Here is a 23,245-nt window from a genome sequence, read left to right on the forward strand (position 1 = left end):
GCTGTTAAAGCCCTATCACGCTCTGTTGTTGAGGGTGTTTGTTGTTGAGGGAGCAGCGCATGCGGGTTAAGGGACACGTTGGGCTGTAACGTCATCGTATTCAGGAAATATACGCATTCGGTTGTACACACGGCGGCGTCTTCTGAGCCTGCAAAACACAGGCTCCATGTGTCCGAAAGGTCTAAACTCTAAACAATTAAAAACGTGTGCTGATTCATCTAAAATCGTATTTGTATGGACGGCAGATTAAGTCATATGAAAACTGCCAGCCCGTTTCACTTAATCCTGCCACCCCCGAATCCATTTATCCCACCTCACAGCAGCACACACTCTATTCTTCCAATTCCAGTGATATTAGCCCTTACTAAACAGTGTTCCTCCAACAATCCAAGCCATGTGAAACTTGTCAAGGTTGGAATGTATCAGATCAATTCCTTGTAGCTGAACGGTTAATTAATTTACACTTTTACCGGTGCATAATTGTAGTTCCGGGTTTCCAAACGGTGGCATAATTGTTTCCTGTACCGATTCAGCGACTGTCCCATGGCTTAGCTTGATTGGCTCAGCAGCAGATTTGAAAGGGAAACACAAAGGACCACTTTATGTTTTTCCTTCAAATGTGTTGCCGAGCCAATCGAATGAAGCCATGTGAAAATGAACCAGAACAGGAAGACAGGGTCTGTCATCATTTGGAAACCCAGGACTACAGTTATGCACAGTCTGTTGTTTGAGGGCCTATCATACACATTTATTACATGGCTTGGTTGAATGCTTGATTCTGATTGGTCAATCACTGAAATCAGTGTTCTGTAATTTCTGGTGCCTCGCTGGGGGGCCACCCAGCGCAGCACTTGTGGAATATTTTCACTACTCTAAGCAATGAAATACTTTGTTTTTAGTCAAATTATTAATGTATTTATTAAGTAGCCGTGTAATAAGCGGGACGTCGTCTTGCTCAGTGGTCGTTATTGAGTGAAGAAATCCCTCAGCCGTCACTCGATAATGACCGCTGAGCGAGACATTATCCCTTACACACAAATATATTAGTGTAAGAGCCCCCAAAACTTACACTGTGCTAGGATTCACCTACGCCACCAGACAATAGTGCAGACAAGACAACTGGGAAGTTAACAACCTTATGACCCAAGAGCAGGGGTGTCACACCAAATTCTGGGCCCTGGGTAATTTAACTATTGAGGAATAGCAGATATACAAGCTTGCGAGCTTGTAGATCTGCTATTTTTGAAAAATCATGAAGATTTGTGCAAGTCTTTGAATATTTCAAATCTTAAAAAAAAAAAAAACAATGTTTCTATGTCAGTGGTGCTCAAACGTTTTCATGTGAAAGACCACCCAAAATGATATGTATTTGGCCACGGACCCCCATCTGAAAGGATTGAGTTCCAGGGACCCCCCCAGAAGCAAAATTTGAGTTACAAATGTTTGCATAAAAAATACATATATTCAAAGATTTGCACACATTTTCACTACTTTTCAAAAATAGCAGATATACAAGCTCGCAGCGCGGCACTCTGTGCCCGCGCTGTGAGCTTGTATATCTGCTATTTTTCAATAGTTAAAGCATTAAATAATTCTAGGCCTAAATGGGTTAAAACCCAAGAGGCTAAAAACAAAATATAACCAAATTTCCGATGCACCATTTGAGGCTCTGATGAATCCTCTCATCATTATGTACGGTATGACTAGTGTGTAGAGCTTTGTCAACTACCCATTTGTCTTGACTGCACAGATACACAGATGTGTACCAGACCAGCCTTCGCCCCACAAGATGTGAGAAGGCTACTACCCAACACACACACATAATGTACTAGCCAACTACAAACTACCCACAAGCTACCCACAAATGATTAGTAGATACAATTAACAGATATGCTACTCAAGGGTTAATGTTATTACACCAAATTTTCCCCACCCATTTCTAACTTATGATGTAATATCTTGAATGTGTGCTGCATTCAGAACAACTAGGATTGGGATTCTTCCACCAATGGCATGTTCATATTTAGTATGAACAGGGACAACGAAACGTGTTCAACGCCCCCCAGTTCAGTATCGCATGACAAAAATTGCCTCTGCTGTCAGAATCGTTCCAATTCTCAGTTATCATGAAGGCTTCAGGAATGATACAGTGTGTCTGTTAATTCAGGCTTTTGCAAATCCCGCCCCATTCTGCCCTGTTACTATGGTGGGACATTAACCCTGGGCAGATTGTTTTTATAGTGGCAGTGAATGGGATTTTTTTTTTTTTTTCATAGCCTCGTTATTGCAATTTAAAGTACCAAAGGAAAAACATCTAGGTGATATTAATAAAAAGGGAAGACAAAGGTACAGTAGTTACATTGCAAAACAGGGGGTTTCCCAGAAAATATATGTTTTAATTTGTTTAATCCCAGTGGGACAGAATCACTATTGCAGATTCTTTTATAGTGGAAGTGGATGGGATTTCTTTTTCCTTCATAGCCTCATTACAGCTATATAAAGTACCAAAAAAAACACGTCTACGTGATATTAATAAAAAGGGAAGAAAAAGGTACAGTAATTACATAGCAAAACAGTAATTTCCCCCCGAAAATATATGTTTTAATTAGTTTAATCCTCTGGATCAGAGAGAGAATAGAAATAGAAAAAGAAAGCGCATTGCATCTTGGGTAGGAAGAGGAGAACTATAATCTGTTCTCCTCACATAATAGGCTGGCTTTTCGCAATTCTGCCCATTTAAAATATATGTACCCAATCGTAACTCTTAGTTACATTGATAAGGTCCATGTGAACTAGTTTGTTGAAGCTTATTCATTATATTGAGCGAAATCGCGGCCGTAAATTGCGGCCGTACCAGACGCATGCCGTGTCGCGCAGTGCGGACTGTTCTTGAAAGCCTGAAGCAACATTCTCCACTGCACAAACTCCACCCCCGATAGCAAAAAGTGAATGTTTTTTTCTGGTTGGCCAGTCAGGGAGTCTCAGGGACCAATCAGAAGGCTGACAAACGGTGAATTCTAATCCCTAGATGTACATAGAGTAAGGAGATAGTGGCTCGCAACTTCGGTCCCCACAGCCCCTAGTATAGGTATTTTGCCAGGTCTAACCAACTAGTCCCTGAACAAAATACTAGAAAGGATACCAGGTCAATGGAATTAACACCCTGGTAGGAATTAAAACAGTCAGTGCCACTTGAACACATGAACCCTAGAATCCCTATTACGGGCAAACATGTGCAAACGATAGCCGAGCTACAAGTTACGCAATGCGTAGATCGGCCTTTTACGGCCAAGACATTTGGTGTTGAAGGGAAAATATTAGACGACCTAGGATAGAGGCCTGGGGGACCCCAGTCAAATAAGTATATGCAGGGTTTAAGTGATTAAGGTAAGCCCTGGTTAAATTGAAGCAGATAATGGGGACACATTCTGACAATGATCACTAGTGACATCTAACAACCCAGAGCCTTTATATGAGAAAACCCCCACCTATAACTACCCCTCTGTAAGAAAGAAAAGGGACAATACCCCAAAACACAAGTGCTGGACACATGTTATACACAGGTCATGTAGTGTGCTGACATTATTTTATGGCTGCCAGATAATCAAGTATGCGACTAAAGGCTGCGACATTAGGTGGAAGTAATGCCAGATTACTGTTTTCAGTCCAAAGGTACTCAAAAATCTCAGCAGAGCAACACATGTTTTAAAACTCCATGCGGTTTATGAGTTCCTAGTGCTGCATCAGTTTCTGAAATAATCAAAAAGGCCATTTTTTTTCAAAGAAGGCACTTAAAAAATAATGTCAAAGACATCCCAGCAGCTTAGTGTTTTTAGTGTCCTGTCCCTTTAAGAGTTACACATTTACACTAGGGATGGGACGATACGCGATATTATCGTTTATCGTGATAAAAAAAACTCACGATAATCGTATCGTGGAGATTTTATTTATCGTGACATCGTCCTCCGTCATGCACTGGGATCAATTCACCTTTTATTTGCCGAGCTGCATATCCGGTACCACTCTATAAATGGTAAAAGATATAATATGTGTACTCGACAGTCTTTTTTCCCCCACTCTATCAAATGTCTTTGCCAAAAAATAGCCGATCTACAGGCTCACAACGCGTCACAACGTGACGCGTTGTGAGCTTGTAGATCTGCTATTTCTTGGCAAATGGTCCGCCCCAAGATAATGGATTTGGATTATCGTGATAATATCGTAAATCGCGATTTCTTTTGTCACAATAAACGTGATATGACAGTTTCAAATCGTCCCATCCCTGATTCACACACTAGGCTCAGTCATGCAGTATGAGTACTCACTCCACAACATCGTCCTGATCAGCAAACTCTTCATCATTGAAGCCGAACTGCTCAATAAAATTGGACGTCATTTGTTGCATCTGATAATCAGAAAAGGCCTGGCAAAGCCCAGGACCAACGATAATGATATAGTCTTGGCTCTACAAAAAGCTGGCACTTATTTATACAATACAGCAAAGAGGAAGTGTGTATAATATAGTTCTAAAAAACATTCTATCATTGAGAGAATTACATTTTGAAAGTGTTATAGTTAAAACAAAAGCAAACACATCATGCATTAAGACATGTCACAAAATGCTTCAAGATATTAGTTTCATTTAATAGTCTGTAGCTCTAAACATTAGCAAATTATTGTCTCAATGCAAAATACATTTGTTTTTTAGATCTACAGAGCTGGATACTATAACATGTATCAGAGAAGGGCCCATAGTTCTCAGTACATTTCAGGAACTGGTTAATATTAATCTATGATCCATTTTAACTCATTATATGAAAATTATGTAGAGAACATGGATGAAATGTAACTGCTCTCAATGTTTGCCTTGAGAATGTAACTGCTTCTTTTTTCTTCAGTATTAAAGCTGCATTCCAGACTTTATTTTAATGAATTAAATGTTATTTTAACCAATCTGTATAAGAAGAGTATGTTAATACAATATAGCTAAAACATCTGCAGTGGTTGGAGGTGGTCTCCCTAGTCTTCCAATGAGAAATTTAGAATTTAGGTGTCAAGTTGAACAGTTACTGTTTAAGTAGTACTGCCTGGAGCTCATAAGAGCAATATCTGTCAATTGCATACCATCTTCAGTGGATAGTGTAGCATGTTTTGAATGGCTATACCCAGACATTTCTTGTCAAGTAATGGCAAACTACACTGGTTGATTATAGCACAATATGTTATTACATTGCCCCGTCTCATGTGCTAGTCACTTCAACTGCTCTGAATATTAATTCCCATCCATACTACTTAGAAATATGGCTCTTTTCCAAAGCAATACAAATGCTTCCTTGAGACAACAGAACGTGTATGTCTAAGAAGTCTGATTTATGCTTAGTTGCATGCAGGTGTCACACAGTGACAACAGCCGCTCTACAAGCCTGCAGAGCAGCGTGTTGTGAGCTTGTAGATCTGCAATTATCGGTGCTCGACGCAGACATGCAACCAAGTATAAATCAGGCTTTAATCTCATCACAGACACTCACTGGCTGGTGTGTCTCTTGATCAGTAAGCCTACTGCTTGAACACCTGTCTGGCTATGGGCCCACTCTGTGTGTGTGTATGTGTGTGTGTGTGTGTGTGTGTGTGTGTGTGTGTGTGTGTGTGTGTGTGTGTGTGTGTGTGTGTGTGTGCGCGCGTGTGTGTGTGCGTGTGTGCATGTGTGTGTGTGTATGTATGTATATAGGTCTTACTTGTTGTAAAGAGGAGTCCTGGTGGAAGCCGCTGTCTTTGAAGTCCACCTCGTCGTCACTAGAAGAATGGATGTGGTGTGTGTTCACCTGGAGGTTAAGAGACAAGAGCTTAGATGCAGAAACGTGTGTGTGTAGGCCTCACAATGTAACCCACGTAGGGCTGTCACCATTAGGGACAGAGCTCGAAACAAGGGTCCGCTACAAACTCGGTAACAAATGTATTGAGTACCCGGTATCAATAACCTTTGGGCTTATCAAGCCTGTTATCGAGCATAGCGGCCCATGACGTCATGTTTAACCCATTTAGGCCTGAACACATTATGACGCAATATTTTATGCTTTAAATATAAAAAAAATAGCAGATATACAAGCTCACAGCGCGGCACCGAGTGCCGCGCTGCAAGCTTGTAGATCTGCTATTTTTGAAAAATCGTGAAAATCAGAATTCTATAAGTGTCTTTTGAATCCTTCTAAGATTTTTGGAAAAAACCTATGTTTCTATATGTCAGCAATCTGGTCAGCCATCGTCAAAGAAAAGGTCCTTTTCACTTCACTGGAGCTCAGTTAGTCTGTTCTTGAGAGACTACTATATGTCAGTGGTTCTCAAACCTTTTCATGTGAAGGACCCCCAAAATGATATTTATTTGGCCACGGACCCGCATCTCAAAATATTTAGTTCCAGGGACCACCCAGAAGCAAAATTTGAGTTACAACCGTTCGCTTTGAAAATACATATATTCAAGGATTTGCACACATTTTCATGACTTTTTCAAAAATAGCAGATCTACAAGCTCGCAGCGCGGCGCTCGGTGCCGCGCTGTGAGCTTGTATATCTGCTATTTTTCACTGGTTAAAGCAGTCAATAATTCTAGGCCTAAATGGGTTAAACAATCAAGACAAGAGGCGATCAAGAAATTATTACAGTACTATTCATAACATAAAGCCATTTAACGCTTATTCCCTCCACAAAATATTAGAAACCGCTAAATAGTGGGCTCGATAAAAGCCTGTCTCAATAAGCAGGATTGATAAGGTGCTCATCTATAAAAAAAATAACTAGCTCCGTCCCTAGTCACGATTATAACATTTTACTTGACAATTATTTGTCGCTCAAATAATTGCGATTAACGATTTAATTGTGTTTTTGGCGTTGACAATTACATTTCTGTTTGGCTTTTAGGCTTTTAAGTTGCACATGGTGGATATGACACATAACCTAAATATACAAAGAAATGACTGGCATATTTGACAACTTTATACTTAAAAAAGTAGTGGAAATAGCAGAACATTGGTAGTGGAATAAGCTCACAACTGAGCTTGTAGATCTGCTATTTCCACTATTTATTTATTTTTATATGTGAAAAGTTTTCAACATGGAAACGATTATGAAAAATAATCACGATTATGAAAAATAAATCACGATTAAACAATTATGTAATAATTGTGACAGCCCTAAACCCACGTACAGTATAATGACCTATACATTAAGTTATTCAGAAAGCCAGTCAACAATGTATCGACCTATACAAGATATTCAAAAAGCCAGTCAACAATTTATTTTGCTCATTGTGGCCTGGCACGGCTAAATAGGCATTTGGCTTTGGTTGTGGTCGTTGTCAACGGGCGTAGACCTAAATGACTTTGATGCCGATTGAATCAACCTTTCAAGCAGTCAGAGCCGCAATCCACCATGACATACAACCAGCCACGCCAGTTGGTACATCAAACTCTTGGCCAAACTTCAATTCATGTTTTACTAATTCTATAGCAGCATCAACTAACCCTTTTAAAGGGCAGCCATTGATGTTATAAGATACAGAGTTGCTCATCATAGTTCCCTCCCTATAGTTTGCCAACTAGTCCTGAATTCAGCTGCTGCTGGGCTCAACCAGACTAAATATCTCATAATGGAGCTCTAGGGATTTAGGCTGGATCATATGCAAGTTAACTTCACCATGTGTGTACACTCTCTTTTTAAGTTGGAATGAGAAACTCACAAGGTCGACAGTGTTTCTCTTGTTTGTGTCAGACAGTTGGCCAGAAATAAAGGACTCCCATCTTTCTTTGTCCTCCTCTGGGAGCTCTGTAACAGAAACAGAGATGATTAGAATTCAATTCAGATGACAGGAGCAAACAAGTTGGCATTTAAAATACATCTTTAAACACAACATAAAAGCCACTTTTCTGAAAGTGGAAAAAGGTGAGGATGGAGATACTTAGAGACAGACACTGTGTCCATACCGGAGATGAGTTGCTGTATTTGTGGTCCGTTAGGCCCTTTATCACAGTTATGAACTATAGAGTTAGCTATTCTAGTCAGGTGACCCATGTATCCTCGCCGGCGACCACCCTCCGCCCTGAAAACAAACAAACCGTTGTTACCAAGGGGATTACACCGATCTAAATAACCGTTAACACTGCACCTTTACAATTCTTGAAACATTTGAACACAGTATAATAACTGAGGAACACACACTGCGAACTGAACTGAATGCTGGACATGTTAATTCTCCATTAGCTCTATTGCATAAAAGAATACTCACTGCTCTTTCTCATTGGAGCTCCAGGCCTCCACAATTCTCTGTATAAACTGGCACTTTTGAAACAGCTGTGATAAGAGGGAAGAGAACACTGTTTTATGTAGCCACAAAAATCGCTTCATTATGTGCTTGTATTGTGTGAAATAAAACCTTAATGTCGAAGTCAAGGTTAACATAAAAGGATGATCACTTTTGACTGTTATCAAACAGCAGTAATAAAGGTTTCTGGGCACTGAGTCCCGTTCCCAGCTGAACCTGATTAAGGTAGAGTAAGTGATTTCATTTAATTCAAATAATAACAAAATGGGTGATTGGAGGAATGCCCCCACTCTATCCTGATGGAGGAATGCCCCCACTCTATCCTGATGGAGGAATGCCCCCACTCTATCCTGATGGAGGAATGCCCCCACTCTATCCTGATGGAGGAATGCCACCACTCTATCCTGATGGAGGAATGCCCCCACTCTATGCTGATGGAGGGAAGCTATTATTGAATCCGTAAGACACGGTGGGGGAAGGTGCGCTTCTTTTCCCTTCACCAGCGTCGGCAAGTTATAGCGCCTCACTAGCGTCAGGGTTACTGAGGTTAGGGTTAGGTTTAGGCATAGTGTTAGTTACTGAGGTTAGGGTCAGGGTTAGGTTTAGGCATAGTTTTACTGAGGTTAGGGTTAGGTTTATGCATAGTTTTACTGAGGTTAGGTTTAGGCATAGTTTTACTGAGGTTAGGTTTAGGCATAGAGGTCAACATTCACCCACAGGGTCCAAGTAACCACAGCCGAGCGATCCAGACCTCCGCCCCAGCCAATCACAAGCCGCGTCTTCTAATTTATTCAACCCCGTCTCGACGGATTCCATTATCGTTGGAGGGAAGGCCATCACCTAAACTGAAACTGCTTTTTCCTCCTCACAGGGGATAGGGCGGAAGTCTTTATATGGACCAAACACTCTATAGTAACTAGTAGCTAATACTATCAGAACATAGACCCATTTTGTTATCATTTGAATTAAATTACATCACTTACACTACCTTTAACATCAGGTGTCAATGTTAAATTGGAGCGGTCTGAATGATGCAGACCAGTGAAATGCTAAGCTTACATGTTTGATGAGTATGCTTTCCCTGGGGTGGTCCTGCTCTGTGTCTGTCTGGCTGTCTGCGCTGTGCGTGGGGGCAGGAGGCATGGCCAGGATCATGGCTGTGCAGATCTCCACTTGAATATGGAGGAAGTTGTTCCAGATGTATTTGAAATACATGTCCTGGGGGCAAAGGAAAATAACAATAGTGAAGACATGTGCAACTCACTCTTGAAAATATGACAATGCTGTGGAGGAATGTTTTTGGGTTAAATATTGTTTTTTAAATCATGTATCAATGTTGTAAACTTTCATAAAAATGAAAAAAAAAAAAAAAAAGATTTATTCACAAATTAAATGGTAAAATTTGCAAGGATAGGTTTGGCCAAACAGAGCAGCGGTACAGTGATGTGAGGCTCAGAGAATAAATCTTAGCAGGGAATTAACCCAATATCTGGATAGTTTGCTGCCTTGCAGCAGGTACAAGTGACATAAGATCCAGTAAACTAAACATGGCTTAAAAAGAAAACAGTGAAAGGATTTATCCGATACCAATGCTAAAGCGAATACTTTATAAAACAGTACCAATACCTAAACGGTACCTGAACGCTGAGAACGGATACGTTTTTCAATAATTAACATTATTATTATTTTGGTGAACATTGCCTAAGTGTATATGTTGTGTGATATAAGATCTTAAGCTTGACCATAAACTGAACAATCAGTCTTTAATTCATACAAAACCCCTGACACTAACAGAAACAGATGGAAACCTAACCCAAACTTTGCTGGCCCTTGGTAGGCAACCAGGCCTGGCAGGGAACTGTGCTCCGAGGAGCGAAAATTAAGTCTGTTTATTGAGAGAAGACCTACATTTCTCATTGATCAGCAGTCGTGGCATTTGTTTCGAAAATGTTTCCACTGCACATCAAATACACCTACTCTAATCAAAGGATTGGATAGGATCAGATTGACAGCTGACAGTGACAACGTTGTTAGGGTCCTCTTGATGTAGTGTAGTTTTGGTCACCCATCAAAGAAACATGTATACATTATTAAAATGCAAAGCACATTTCCATCTTTTCAGCAGCGAGGGTGCCTGCAGTTGTGATCCCATAGCCCACACCTCAAGCATGTGTCAACTGCCTAGGTACTGTTTTGCAGAACCGAGTTGTGTGTGGCATTGGCACAGACCCACATGGCACCGGGACAGAATTGGCACAGACCCGGTTTACATCCCTATGCAAGACTGTGTGAAAACGACAAAACAAAAAAGCAACCATAGAAAACACTCCAGCCTGTTCTTCATTTTACCCAGACACATAGGCTGGCTGCATAATAAGTTTTCTCTGATGTTTTTCTGATGAATTTAGTGCTGTCGGAAAATAAACGTGACGCCGCCAGCATACGTTTACATTTGTATTTTGTAAGCTATATTTTAATTGTCACTTTTGTTTTTCCCCTCAACTCGGTTTAGTTGGTATTCATAAACTGAACCGGTATAATCAGGTAAACCAGATCGAACCGGTAAAACCCTAAACTATAATTAACCAAACCCATATACTTTGTGAACCGGATTCCCAAGGGCTCTATACTGGTCCCCCTCCTGTTTTCACTCTACACAAAATATCTTGGCCCGGAAATAGCTCATGAACAAGCGCACAACATTGTGAGCTTGTACAGTGCCCATTTTCTGCAAACATTCCCCCAGAATAGGGACACTAGGTTTCAAGTGGTTGAACAACGCCTTCTGCATACAGTATAGTAGATCAGAGGTTCTCTTTTTTTCTAGCACGGTCGATAACTGGTCTGGTTGTCTGTCTGTCATGATCTCTCCACTCCGAGTGAGACGGTCGGTAATGTTACATCGCGGCGCGATCAAAATTTAACACTGCAAGGGTACAGATGAAACCAAATGGACTAGTGGGTCCATGAACTTGCATCACCCGCTGATATTAAACATAATCCTATGAAATCGTTAATGAACAGCTAAAATCTGTTTGTGTCTCCAAGCCTCTGCTTAGTGCCGACCTTCAAAGCAGCCAAAGGTATGGCTCCTCCATACCTCCAAAACCTGATCAACCCCTACACCCCAACCCGTTCACTTAGATCAGCCAACACAGGGATGCTGACAGAACCTTTGCTAAAAACTCCAGGACAAAAGTCCACTCGTCCGAGACAGTTTGCCCTCCTGGCCCCCAAGCTGTGGAATAAAGTCCCTGTCGCACTTAGAACAATGGACTCACTCGCTAGCTTTCGCCATGGACTGAAGACTCACCTTTTCAGACTCCACCTAAACCCATAGCACTACTGTAACACTCAATGACCATACATGAAGCTAGTTAGCATTTGTTTTTAGGTTTTCTAGAATCCTTTTTTCTTTACTGATTATATTGTTTTTGTAGATTGATATTCATATACATTTGTTTATTGTTGATGCTCTGAAATATTATCTTGTTTATTATAGTGATGTATTATCTGCTTACTGTAAATCGCTTTGGATTAAAAGAGTCTGCTAAATGCCTAAACTGTAAACTGCTTACACGGGCTTGTGAATGTGTGTTTGCTTCAGCAGCTTGTGCTCTGTTCTACTACTTGTTAGGGGGGCGGAGCTTGTGTGTGTGTGTGTGTGTGTGTGTGTGTGTGTGTGTGTGTGTGTGTGTGTGTGTGAGTGAGAGACGAGTGTCCGTTCTCTTCACGCTGGTTGCAACAACTTCACCCCAACGGTACCTTCCCGCGACCCCACTTTGGGTCGGGACCCATAGTTTGAGAACCGCTGTAGTAGATCATTGGATGAACCTATGAAGCATTTATACCATCTAAGCTGAGATCCTCAGCTTTGTAGGAAGCCAGCTTTGACAATTCACTGTACAAAATACACAGTAAACAACCACTGTTATACTCACTAGTATAACTCCCAAAGTGTTGAGGTTGATGAGTTCTGTGTTGATGCTGTGTGTGTTGCTCTGAAGTAGGCTGGCCACCAGTCTGACCACGTTGAGCCTTGTGTTCCCTACAGGGGGGTCCAGGACGCCCCACGTCGTCTTCATCATGTTCTTCTGTTGGAGGACACAAGAAGATACAAGCTAAATCCTACTGATGAGGAAAGTCCTTACTAATCATGTGTACAGCAGGAGGCAAAAGCGTAGGTACATGCATGTGACAACGTTGACATTAGGGGTGTAAAGTTATATGCCTACCGTTACTAGGGCTGTCACAATTATTACATAACAGTCTAATCACAATTATTTGACATAATCGCAATTATTTTTCATAAGTCAAAATCATTTCCATGTTTAAAAATCTTCATATATTTTTTTAAAAGTCAAAAATAGTGGAAATAGCCGATCTACAAGCTCACAGTGCGTCGCTATTTCCACTATCAATGTTCTTTTTTATGTAGAAAGTTGTCAAATATGTCAGTAATTTCTTTGTATATTTAGGTTATGTGTCATATCTACCATGTGCAACTTAAAAGCCTAAAGGCCAAACAGAAATGTAATTGTCACCGACAAAAATTAAATCGTTAATCGCAATTATTTGAGTGACAATTAATCGTCATGTAAAATGTCATAATCGTGACAGCCCTACCCGTTACTGTAAGGTCCCAGTGTACTAAGCTACTACCCTGGGACCATGCAAGTCTGGAACAATGTCATTTGGGGAACGGCGCAACGTGGGAATATTCACGTACATGCACTAGCCTAATGGGCATGATGTAAATAGGAATTGTTGAATAGTTTGGCATATCTACTTATTTTCATAGTAGATTATGTCCAATCTATGGATGATATATTATTCTAATACAATTTTACATCATTATTCCCACATGAGGCAAAGGTGCAGAAAGAAATTATCAAAATAGGTTATTGGGGTTTATCTTTTCCTGTTGAACGGATTATCAAAAGTTGAAATCAACAATCAATCATTCAAGTTTAAAAAATTATTTGGGTAATTTGCCATGAATGTATGTTATGAAAGATGTCTGTGCTAAGACATCGTCGAAGTGTCAGGCTTGATTTGCTTTTCTTTTGTGTAAAAATGTCCTACAAGTATACCATGATCTCAAGAAGCGCATGTGGTACAGCAGCAACATGTGTAAAGGTCTGTAGAAGGCTCATATCAGAGGCCCAGGGTTTCCTGCAGCACTTTACAGGCCAGGCGCCCCGCCCGGCCTGAAAACCCCCCCGCCCCCCCAAGGGTATAAAAAAAAAAAAAAAAATCTCAAAAAAACTTTTTGGACCTCCAACAATGTACTAGGCATGATCGCGATCGCGAAATTGCATGTTTAACCCCCATACCAACCCTATCTTTCAAACATGGCAGCCATGTTTGTTTACATTTGAAGAAAACATTAGGGCTGGTATCTCCAAAGTAACTAAAGTTAACTTTGTAAGAGTAGAAGTAAAATATTTGGATCCCAGATGTAGTGGAGTAAATAAGTACTGAAAACAGGAAATACTCAAGTAAAGTACAAATACCTGAAAATCTCCTTTGTACAGTATAAGTACAGTACTTAAGTACATCTACTTAGTTACTTTACACCAATGTTTCTTTTTTTTTACTGTGCTGTAGACTTCTATTTATATGGCACGAGTGCTTGTTGATTAACCTGGGGGAAAAAAACTAGTTACACTGTCCTGTGAAAAACGTAGTTATTCAATGTTGAATAAATGTGAATGATAGCATGTAGTTGTGTTTTCCATCATCATGGGCACATTCATGTGTTTTTATAGGGCAAAAATAAGAATTAATATAAAAAATTAAGTGAATTAATTACTTGAATTAATTAATTAATTATCAAAAAATTTCAGCGCACGCGCTTCGCGCGTGCGCCATGAGATCCCCCCTGGTCAAGACTTTTTCCTGCAGGAAACCCTGAGAGGCCCATCCTCTTTACCTTTGGGGGTTCAAGTAGCAGCTGGTGAAAGTCTTTGAGTCTGGGTCTGACGGCCTCCAGGATGCTGTGGTTGACTGAGAATGAAGGGTGGGACATTCCAGGCGGACATTCCATGTGACCCTCAAACCTGTACAGGACCATGGTTACAAAAAAGGCATCAGTCATTTGCGTTAATGTAGTTCAGGGGTCTTCAATGTTTTCAGGCCGAAGACCCCTTAGTTGAGAGAGAGATGAAGCAGGGACCCCACAACCTTTTCATAGATTCCATATAGTTTCATCGTTCATATAGTTTCAGCACAATCAGTGTATTATGGATTCATGACAATTTGTGTTTTCAGATATTTAACCACTTGAACCGTCAATACTTAAAAGGGGAGACCACCCATTTTCAATATTGAAATATGTCATTAATATACCTTAACCTTAGAGGAGTTGTGAGGAAATAATAAAAAGGTTCCCCCTCTTCTGTGTTGCTTAGAACTGGAAGATTGATTTTGGGGTTTGTATTGTAAAGTACAATGTGATGACATCACACCGTTGTACTTTACAATACAAACCCCAAAATCAATCCTCCAGTTCTAGGCAACACAGAAGAGGGGGAACCTTTTTATTATTTCCTCACAACTCCTCTAAGGCAGGGGTCTTCAACAGGGGGTCCGCGACCCCTAGGGGGTCCGCGGAGGTACTGCAGGGGGTCCGCGAAATTATTGCTTAAAAAAAAAAAAAAAAAAAATCAAAAAATGTTTTTTTTTTTTTTTTTTCACATTTATGTTACAAAATAAATCATGATTCTATCCATTTTGAATAGCTTGAATACATGATTACTATGCAATTGACAGATTGTTGATATTATTGACATTGGTTCTCAGTTAATAAGTAGTATGTTTAGAAATGGTAGTGGTACGGCCCACCCTGCTCGCTGTAACTTGTACATGTTTAAAATAAAAAATATGTCGTAGCCCCGACCCCCCCACCCTACGAGGTGGTAGGGGGTCCCTGCTCCATCTCCCCATCAGTTTGGGGGTCCCCGGCCTGAAAACGTTGAAGACCCCTGCTCTAAGGTATATTAATGACATATTTCAATATTGAAAATGGGTGGTCTTCCCCTTTAATAAACTTGACCTTTCACTCTGTACTTAGTCTTCTCTTTTCCCCCCTCTACACACCCCAGACCCCTTGTTGAAGACCCCTGGTGTAGTTGTTAACACTGGCCTAGAGTGGACCAGGATAGGACCAGTACTGTCTCCCTCTCAACTTTGCTGTCATTCTCAATAGAAGACAAACTATGCAGTGTATTGTAGTGTACACAATCATTACGACGCAGTAATTGTCTCCTATATATACTTCATTGTAGATCCTACACTCAGTTATAGTCAAATTACAATTAAGGAATGTATTTAACTGCTATTGCCATTATTATCCAGAGCAACTTACAAGGTACAAGATGTGAGCAAATGAAAAGATAAGACATGACTTACGCTGGTCTCCTGGTCTCAAACAGTGTGAGAAGGATCTGGATAACACTGACGATGGCCGACTCATTCTTCTCCTTCTCAAAGATGTTGGTCAAAAGCTGCTCCACTGTCTCTTGCCTGAGGAGACGGGAGGAGAGGATACAAATCAGAGAGGAGGAGAGGAAAGGGTAGAGCAGGCCTGGAAGATAAGACTTCAAATCCATATAATTTAAACAGTAATTCTATACTTAAAAAATAAATAAATACCGAATGGGTTCCCAGATTTATTTAACGGTTATTGTCACGGTTCATGTATTGTGGAAAACATTAGTAGTCATTTTGTGAGAGGTTCTGATTGATCGATCGAATATTTTAGACAAAAATGAAGTACAGTCAAAACAAAAACAGTACAAGTACATACCAAAACACCCTGCCTAAAAGGAACACCCCAAAAAAGCCCTTGCGGTCTTGTTTCCGTTGGAGGTCTTTGGTTCTAAATGTCACTTTCAATAAATGTTCAGTTAATTGCCCAGGGTGTATGAAGGAACTGCATGGCATGATTATGCTTATGACTCCGGACTTTCCAACAATATAGTTAGTAGGGCATTAACGACTTGTGATTTTTGTACACAGTCGACTCGACTCAGTAAAAAAGTTGAGGTGAAGTCGACTTGATGACGTCATCACATCACACAAGACCCCCAGATGATTAACTTAATGTACAACATTGTTTTCTCACTTAACTGTAAACAAACCAACATAAAGTTTAAGTATATAGAGGGTATCTTCACATTTCTAAAGTGCCAATTTAAGGACCTTTAAATACCTCTAAAATGACAAATTAAACATTGTCCAAATTGTTAAATATATAGAGGCAGAAATTGTGAAAATAGACGATCTACATGCTCACAACACCTCGCATCGCAAGGCTTTGTGAGCATGTAGATCTGCTATTTTCACAATGGAACCATGTTATACCAAATGTAATGTAGCACTGTAATATTGGATCATTCCGTCCTTGACAATAAGCAATCCTACTGTTTGAATGCTGTACAGACGCACACATGGAGTAAAAATAATGATAGAAAAAAAAATACAAAGGATTTTTTTTCAACTTCGACTTTCTCTGGTGGGAGTCGACTTGTGTAATGAAGTCAACTCAGTCCACTTGTCGACTTTTTCGTTAATGCCCTAATAGCTAGCTCTGACGTCCTGAACCTAATAGAGAATAGTGTGGTAGTGTACAGACTGTACCCTACAGTGGTATCCCATGTACGTCAGGGAGTAGGGTTTTAGAATGGGTTCTTTCAATACATACTTCTCCAATGTAGAAAGCAGCGGGTCAGGCTCAGAGCAGCCCTGGACTTGGAACATCTGGTCTCTGCTCAGTCTGATGATCTCACACAGGGACTGTGAGGCGTTAGAGTGTCTCTAGTTGAATGGAAGAAAAAAGAAATGACAGGGGACGAGATAAGAGATAAAGTAAACATAATGAGTGTCTCTCGTGTTCTTAACACAACCACCAGATGGCATACATCTACACTTTCTTGCCATATGGTCATTTGCCAAGTGTGAAAAGAATGAAGGAAATAAGACTCACATCTTCATCCTGAGCAGACTGCACCATGTCTACCAGTCTCTGAATCACCTTCTCCTCATTTAACCACTAAAGGAATACACAAAGAACAGGGCACAGTGTTAGAATAGTGATACATTAATCTGACACATGCAAACAAAATCTCAATCGATTTACGAAACAAACTGCACCTGGTCATTTCCATACAATTCTTTTGCAATTAACAGGGTTACGTTTTTTTTTGTGTAATACTATATATTATGTATATATGCGTATATGTATAGTAAACTTTGAATTTGTATTGATGTAAGTGAGGCCAATGTTGGCAACCCTGGTCTACACCCTCCCCAACCAACCAGTATGGGTCAGCTGTGACAAGGGACTACAGTACCAGGGGGAATAGACATAATGACAAAATTGGGGAAAAAAGGGTGAAAAGAAACACTGAAAAGAAAAAGCCATGCCGGGTGCAAAAGCTTGACAGGCAGCCAGACAGTAACCAAGGATAGAGAAGGAGAGAGAAGTTCTTCTTGAATGTTATTACATACAGTATGTCCATTGTAAACTAGGAGAATATGTAGGGGAATATTATTTAAATGATTTTTCAGCCACCACATTTCATGGATCACACAATGATTTATGCACTCATTAGGATCTGTGCTGGGTTTTTACAGTTGATCGATAAATGAGGGCCAATAAGTGTAGGTTATGGCAGTGGTTCTCAACCTGTGGGTCCCAGGGGGGTCCCCAAATTAATAGCCGATCTACATGCTCACAACGCCTCGCGTTGCGAGTCGTTGTGAGCATGTAGATCTGCTATTTTCACAATAGAACCGTACAAAATGTAATGCCTGAACTCTTATAGTGCTCGTCAGGGAGGGGGGGTCCCCAGTTAAATTATGACTATTTATGGGGTCACAGCCTGAAAAGGTTGAGAACCACTGGGTTATGGTACGGAGGCAGGCAGTGTTGTCCATCTACTCACGTTAAGAACATCCTGTCTAAGCTGTTGTGGTTCAATGCAGGTGAGCATCCTCAGCAGCAGGTCCATGATGGCCGATGTGCCGATGTGTTTGATCATCAAGTCTACAAAGTCTTCCCGTTTCCGCAGAAACTCCACTATCTGTCCACACAAACACAAAAACACACTGATGTTAATGATGCCCCTCCAGGACACTAGCTAGCACAGTCACACAGGGAGCACTGACATGTAGTTAGAGGTAGGGTAAGTGATTTTGTTTAATTCAAATAACAAAATGGGTCCATGTTCTGATAGTACTAGTTACTAGAGTGTTTGGTCCATATCTGGACTTCAGCCTTATCCCCTGTGAGGAGAAAAAAGCAGTTTCAGTTGCTCCACCAAAACTGTTGGGTGACAAGTTCTCCTCCAATCAGGATAGAGTAGGGCCTTCCTCCAATCATGGTCGAGTGGGGCCTTACGTGCACCAAGGCCCACCCCCACTTGTTCATGATTGAACGAAGGTCCCCACCGTCACCTACATGGAAACTGAAACTTAAGTGAAATCACTTACCCTACCTTCAAGTTACAGACAACACATCACAAATGACTCACCTGTTCGGGCTTGCGTCCTATTAGTATGGAGAGAACCTTGGAGAAGAAGCTGGCCAACAAGGGGTTAAGAGGCGGCTCGCTCTGGAGGAAGCCATAGAGTTTCATCAGCAGGCTCTCGTCTTCTCCCAGTCTGTCGTTGATCTGGCCCACATCCGACGTCAGCAGTTCACACGATATGTTGGGGTACCTGGAAAACAGCAAACATATTGTACCATTAACCCTCAAGTTAGATTTTAACCACTTTAACCATTATTTTATGCTTTAACTATTGGCACCGAGTGCCGCGCTGTGAGCTTGTAGATCTGCTATTTTTGAAAACTTGTGAAAATGTGTGCAAGTCTTTGAATATCTTTGACCCTGATCTTTGACCTGACTTCTAAATCCTTCCTCTAAAATCAGTGGTTCTCAAACCTTTTCTTGTCAAGGATCCCCAAAATTGCTGGTATTTGGCTACTGACTCCCATCTCAAAATATGTTGTTCCAGGGACCCCCCAGAAGCAAATATTTGAGTTACAAATGTTCGCTTTTAAATAGATATATTCAAAGACTTGCAAAAGAAATGTGTGATTTTTCAAAAATAGCAGATCTACAAGCTCACAGCGCGGCACTCGGTGCCGCGCTGTGAGCTTGTACATCTGCTATTTTTCAACAGTTAAAGCATTCAATAAGTCTAGGCCTAAGTGGGTTAATGGCATCTGTGTGTCCTTAGTATTGGAATATATCAAACATTAAAAAACATCCAGTGTTTCCCCTACAGTATGCAATGAGCAGCGGAGCCTGCCACTCCATCTCAAAGACATCCGGCTTCCTCACAGAGATGCTCATTCATGTAATTAAAGAAGCAAAATAGAGCCAAGATTAAATGCTCTCAGGCACGATGCCAACTGTGCCACCACCATTTATTTTCATTGGCGACTGTTTTGTTTGCAATGATTATGATTTTATAGCCAATAAAATTTCCTAAATATTGAGACACCTCATAACCTAAAAGTAGCCCTGCTCATTACAGTGCATACATATACTGTATGCCGCAGTTTTGGAGTGCAAAGAAAATACAGTAGATCATACAATTGTTAAAAGAAAACAAGAAATAGTCTTGATTGGCACTCTGTTTAAATCCTTACAGTGAAACAGGTTGACCATACGCAGCCCAACGCAGTACTTATGCGTTCTGCTGGCGCAAGTAACTAGAAAGTATTGGAAATTGCGAGTGTGGTTGCCATGACCTGAGTCACATTTGTGTCTGTGTCATCATAAAACTTTCCTCATGTGATGCTTGACCAATCCTCTGGAGTTTACGGAGTAACATTTAACCAATGACGAAGCAACAAAAACTTGTGGGCATACGGATCACATTTGTTATTACTCATCTAATATTCTTATCCATCCGTTTTCTTTTCTCAGAATAAAAACTATAAAGGTGACATGGGCATACATAACCGAATTTATGAAGTAACTTTTAGTCAATGATGAAGCAGCAAAAGCTACTTACAGCTAATGAGAAGACTACTGTACATAAAAGTGACGTCAGTCTCGTCACCAAGAATACTGGTTCCTCATTGGCTATACGGAGTAACATTTAAACAATGACGAGGCAATAAAAACTGCTTTTGATGTTGTGGGCATACATCACCATAATATTTAACCAATGAGGAAGCAGAAAAAACGTGTTTAGCCAATGAGGAAGCTGCATAAAGGTAATGGTGGTTCCTCGTTGGCTATGTTACTCCATAACTCAAGCTGATAAGAAATTTTACATTTATCAGTGGAAATAAGCCAAGTTATTGCCAACTCGATGTGATGGTGGGGACAACTAGATGTGAACCTCTAGTGACAATACATTTAATGAGCACTTCATGCATTACTGCCACGATGTCATTTGAATAAAATAATTATTAAGATTTGAATAAAGCATTATGATTATACAACATATTATTTCTCAACCAATTAATAAATGTCCCATTAATCACATTTATATGGGGGCTGGGAACAAAATTAAACACCCGCCAATGTAGAGTAGAATTTACAGATACGAACTAGTCATTGTGTCATGTGAAAAAAAGTAGGAGCCAGCCAACTGCTGAATTGTTTTATTTTCTTACAAGAAATATTATTCTCTTTTGCCTGATTGTTATCCTGCCCCATCTTAAAAGCCATCTAGATCGAAATTGTTGGCAAGTGTACAAAATCATGTAAAAGAAGCAGCGTTTACACTTTTCAGTGGAAATAAGCCAAGTTATGGCACAATGACACCATCATAAACTAAGGGAGTCACAGCTCAGAGCAGCTGATAGTGTGAGAGGATGGTCCCGAAAAAAAGGTTGAGGGGTGTGTAAGTGCAGTTTGCTTTGAGACTAAATGATAACTGTTCAAGTCTGATAGCTCACAACTTCACATTTGCCAGGGTAGATTATCAAGCCATGCCCCAGACACTCTGTAGGTCTCGCTTTTAGTCCATTCAAAATGATGTCCATCTGCACATTTTTCAAGACAAAAATAATAAATGCCATGTACATTTGTCATTTTTCATTTTCTCCAAAACACTTTTTGCTGCTATGTCTACATTATACAGATTCTTTTTCCCCCCTCCAATTGACCAGTCGCTATGCCCCTCCTAAACCCGTGCTTGCCCAATGCCACGTTTAGCGACAGGTTACTAAGGCGGGTGCCTTGGCAAGCTGCCATGGCGGCGTGCAGCAATAGCACCCAGCTGCAGACTAACCTGCCACAAACGAACGCACGTCCAGGAAGAAAACAATAGCCTATACTAAAGTCAGATTAACATACAGTACACAAGTGTTACCAGTTATATTTTCTCATGAAGTGCTCCTAAATTATTCCCGTGGGTTTGTGTAGGTCAGTGCAATCCGTTCTGTTTTTGTTTCAGTGTTTGTGACACGGAAGCGAGTGGGTGGGACGTTCGCGAACGAATCGAGTCTGTTGAACGACTCTTTGAAATGAACGATATGATTCGGTTCACAGTAGGGAGCCGTTCCTTTCTAATGAACAGTGGTGGGAAAAGTACTACATGTCTTTACTTAGGTAAACATATCAATACTGCAATCAAGTTTGGAATGTTATTAATGTACTAGAGTAAAAGTAAAATAGTATTGGTTTCAAAATGTACTTAAAGTACCAATATTAGAACGTACTCATTATGCAGAATGTCCTGTTTCACAGGTTTTCCAATGAGTAAAATGTAGAAAAATCATTTGCAAATAGCCGATCTACAAGCTCACAATGCATCGCAACGTGACACATTGTGAGCTTGTAGATCACCTATTTTCAAATGCCAGAAATGTATCCAATGGCCAAAATGTATAGACCTATATGGGTGGAAGTGATTTACAATCATAATCAAAATCTACAAAGTAACCAGTAACTAAAATGAGCCAGTCTTTTGAACGGCTCTTTGAAAGGAACGGATCTCAGAGATCCGGTTCACTTCAAAGAACCATAAATCCCATCTCTATCTAGCAGCCAGACACCGATGCGCGCCGCCATGGCAGCTTGCCAAGTCTGCTGCGTTAGTAACCTGTTGCTAACTTGGCATTGGACAAGGACGGCTTTAGGAGGGGCATAGCGACTGGTCAATTACAGTATTCACCAAATTAGGTACACATGATCTGGTAAGTCATGTCACAAAGCTCTTCGAAAATGAGGACTATATTTTAGTAGTAATACTTTGCGACTAAGTAAAGACTGGTTCACTGAAAAGGTGTGTATGTAGATCTTTAGTTTGTGCGGTTCACAGGTGTACAATCAGATGATGAATTCCCCCAAATTTAACACCATAAAAGCCAACGGGAATATCCAACCTGAAACCATCTTGACCGTGGTGAGAACTCTGTAGAGTTAAAACAGTGAGCGTTGCTTGTCACAAATAACAATTCACATAGCAACACCTTGACAGCTCACCTTTGCTGAGATAAAAGCAAACAAACACTACTATCGCAACGTCACAGCTGTTCTTAAGGAGATACTGTAGATACCCATTGACCAGATCACTTAATAAACGTCATTCATTTAATTTATATATACGGTTGTGCTCAAAATTATTCAACCTCCCCTCTCTGCAAATCTGGTTTATTGGCTAAATTCACAAACTGACAACTGAATGAAGTAAATAGCTCAAAAGTAACATTTGTTGTGTTTTTTCCCAAATTCAATGCTAAATGCCACTTTCAACGCCACTTTCACTTTCAATTATTCAACTCTTAATTACACCTGAAAACATCTGTAATCAACTGCAATCAAATAATCAAGGGCTTAAATAGTTGCATCAGATGTGCAATCTGGCCTGACTAGAAGTTTGTTGATTTGTTGACTGTGATTAGAGCAGTTAGAAACATGGCTAAATCTAAGGAATGGTCAGAAAAGTTCAGAGAAGAGA

The 23,245-nt window shown here is 40.4% G+C and overlaps 1 protein-coding gene across 6 annotated transcripts in view; it reads right to left on the reverse strand.

Moving 5' to 3' along the window:
* Positions 1–23,245, reverse strand: part of ppp6r3 (protein phosphatase 6, regulatory subunit 3) — a 54,182-nt gene that overhangs the window by 23,493 nt on the left and 7,444 nt on the right. For 3 of the 6 annotated variants that reach the window (XM_080736523.1, XM_080736520.1, XM_080736519.1), the window contains exons 4-16: positions 18,853–19,039; positions 18,265–18,402; positions 17,304–17,369; positions 17,022–17,134; positions 15,728–15,841; positions 14,250–14,376; positions 12,256–12,408; positions 9,374–9,532; positions 8,279–8,343; positions 7,977–8,092; positions 7,733–7,818; positions 5,736–5,822; positions 4,326–4,423 (exon numbers count right to left, since the gene is read on the reverse strand). In XM_080736523.1, the coding sequence (XP_080592649.1) occupies positions 4,326–4,423; positions 5,736–5,822; positions 7,733–7,818; positions 7,977–8,092; positions 8,279–8,343; positions 9,374–9,532; positions 12,256–12,408; positions 14,250–14,376; positions 15,728–15,841; positions 17,022–17,134; positions 17,304–17,369; positions 18,265–18,402; positions 18,853–19,039 (1,509 nt within the window). The remainder of the gene's footprint in view (positions 1–4,325; positions 4,424–5,735; positions 5,823–7,732; positions 7,819–7,976; positions 8,093–8,278; positions 8,344–9,373; positions 9,533–12,255; positions 12,409–14,249; positions 14,377–15,727; positions 15,842–17,021; positions 17,135–17,303; positions 17,370–18,264; positions 18,403–18,852; positions 19,040–23,245) is intronic. The other 3 variants (XM_080736524.1, XM_080736522.1, XM_080736521.1) reach the window with 2 other exon arrangements.

The sequence above is a fragment of the Nannobrachium achirus genome (assembly GCF_963921795.1).
Source record: "Nannobrachium achirus genome assembly, chromosome: 11".
In the NCBI taxonomy this organism is placed as follows: Eukaryota; Metazoa; Chordata; class Actinopteri; order Myctophiformes; family Myctophidae; genus Nannobrachium; species Nannobrachium achirus.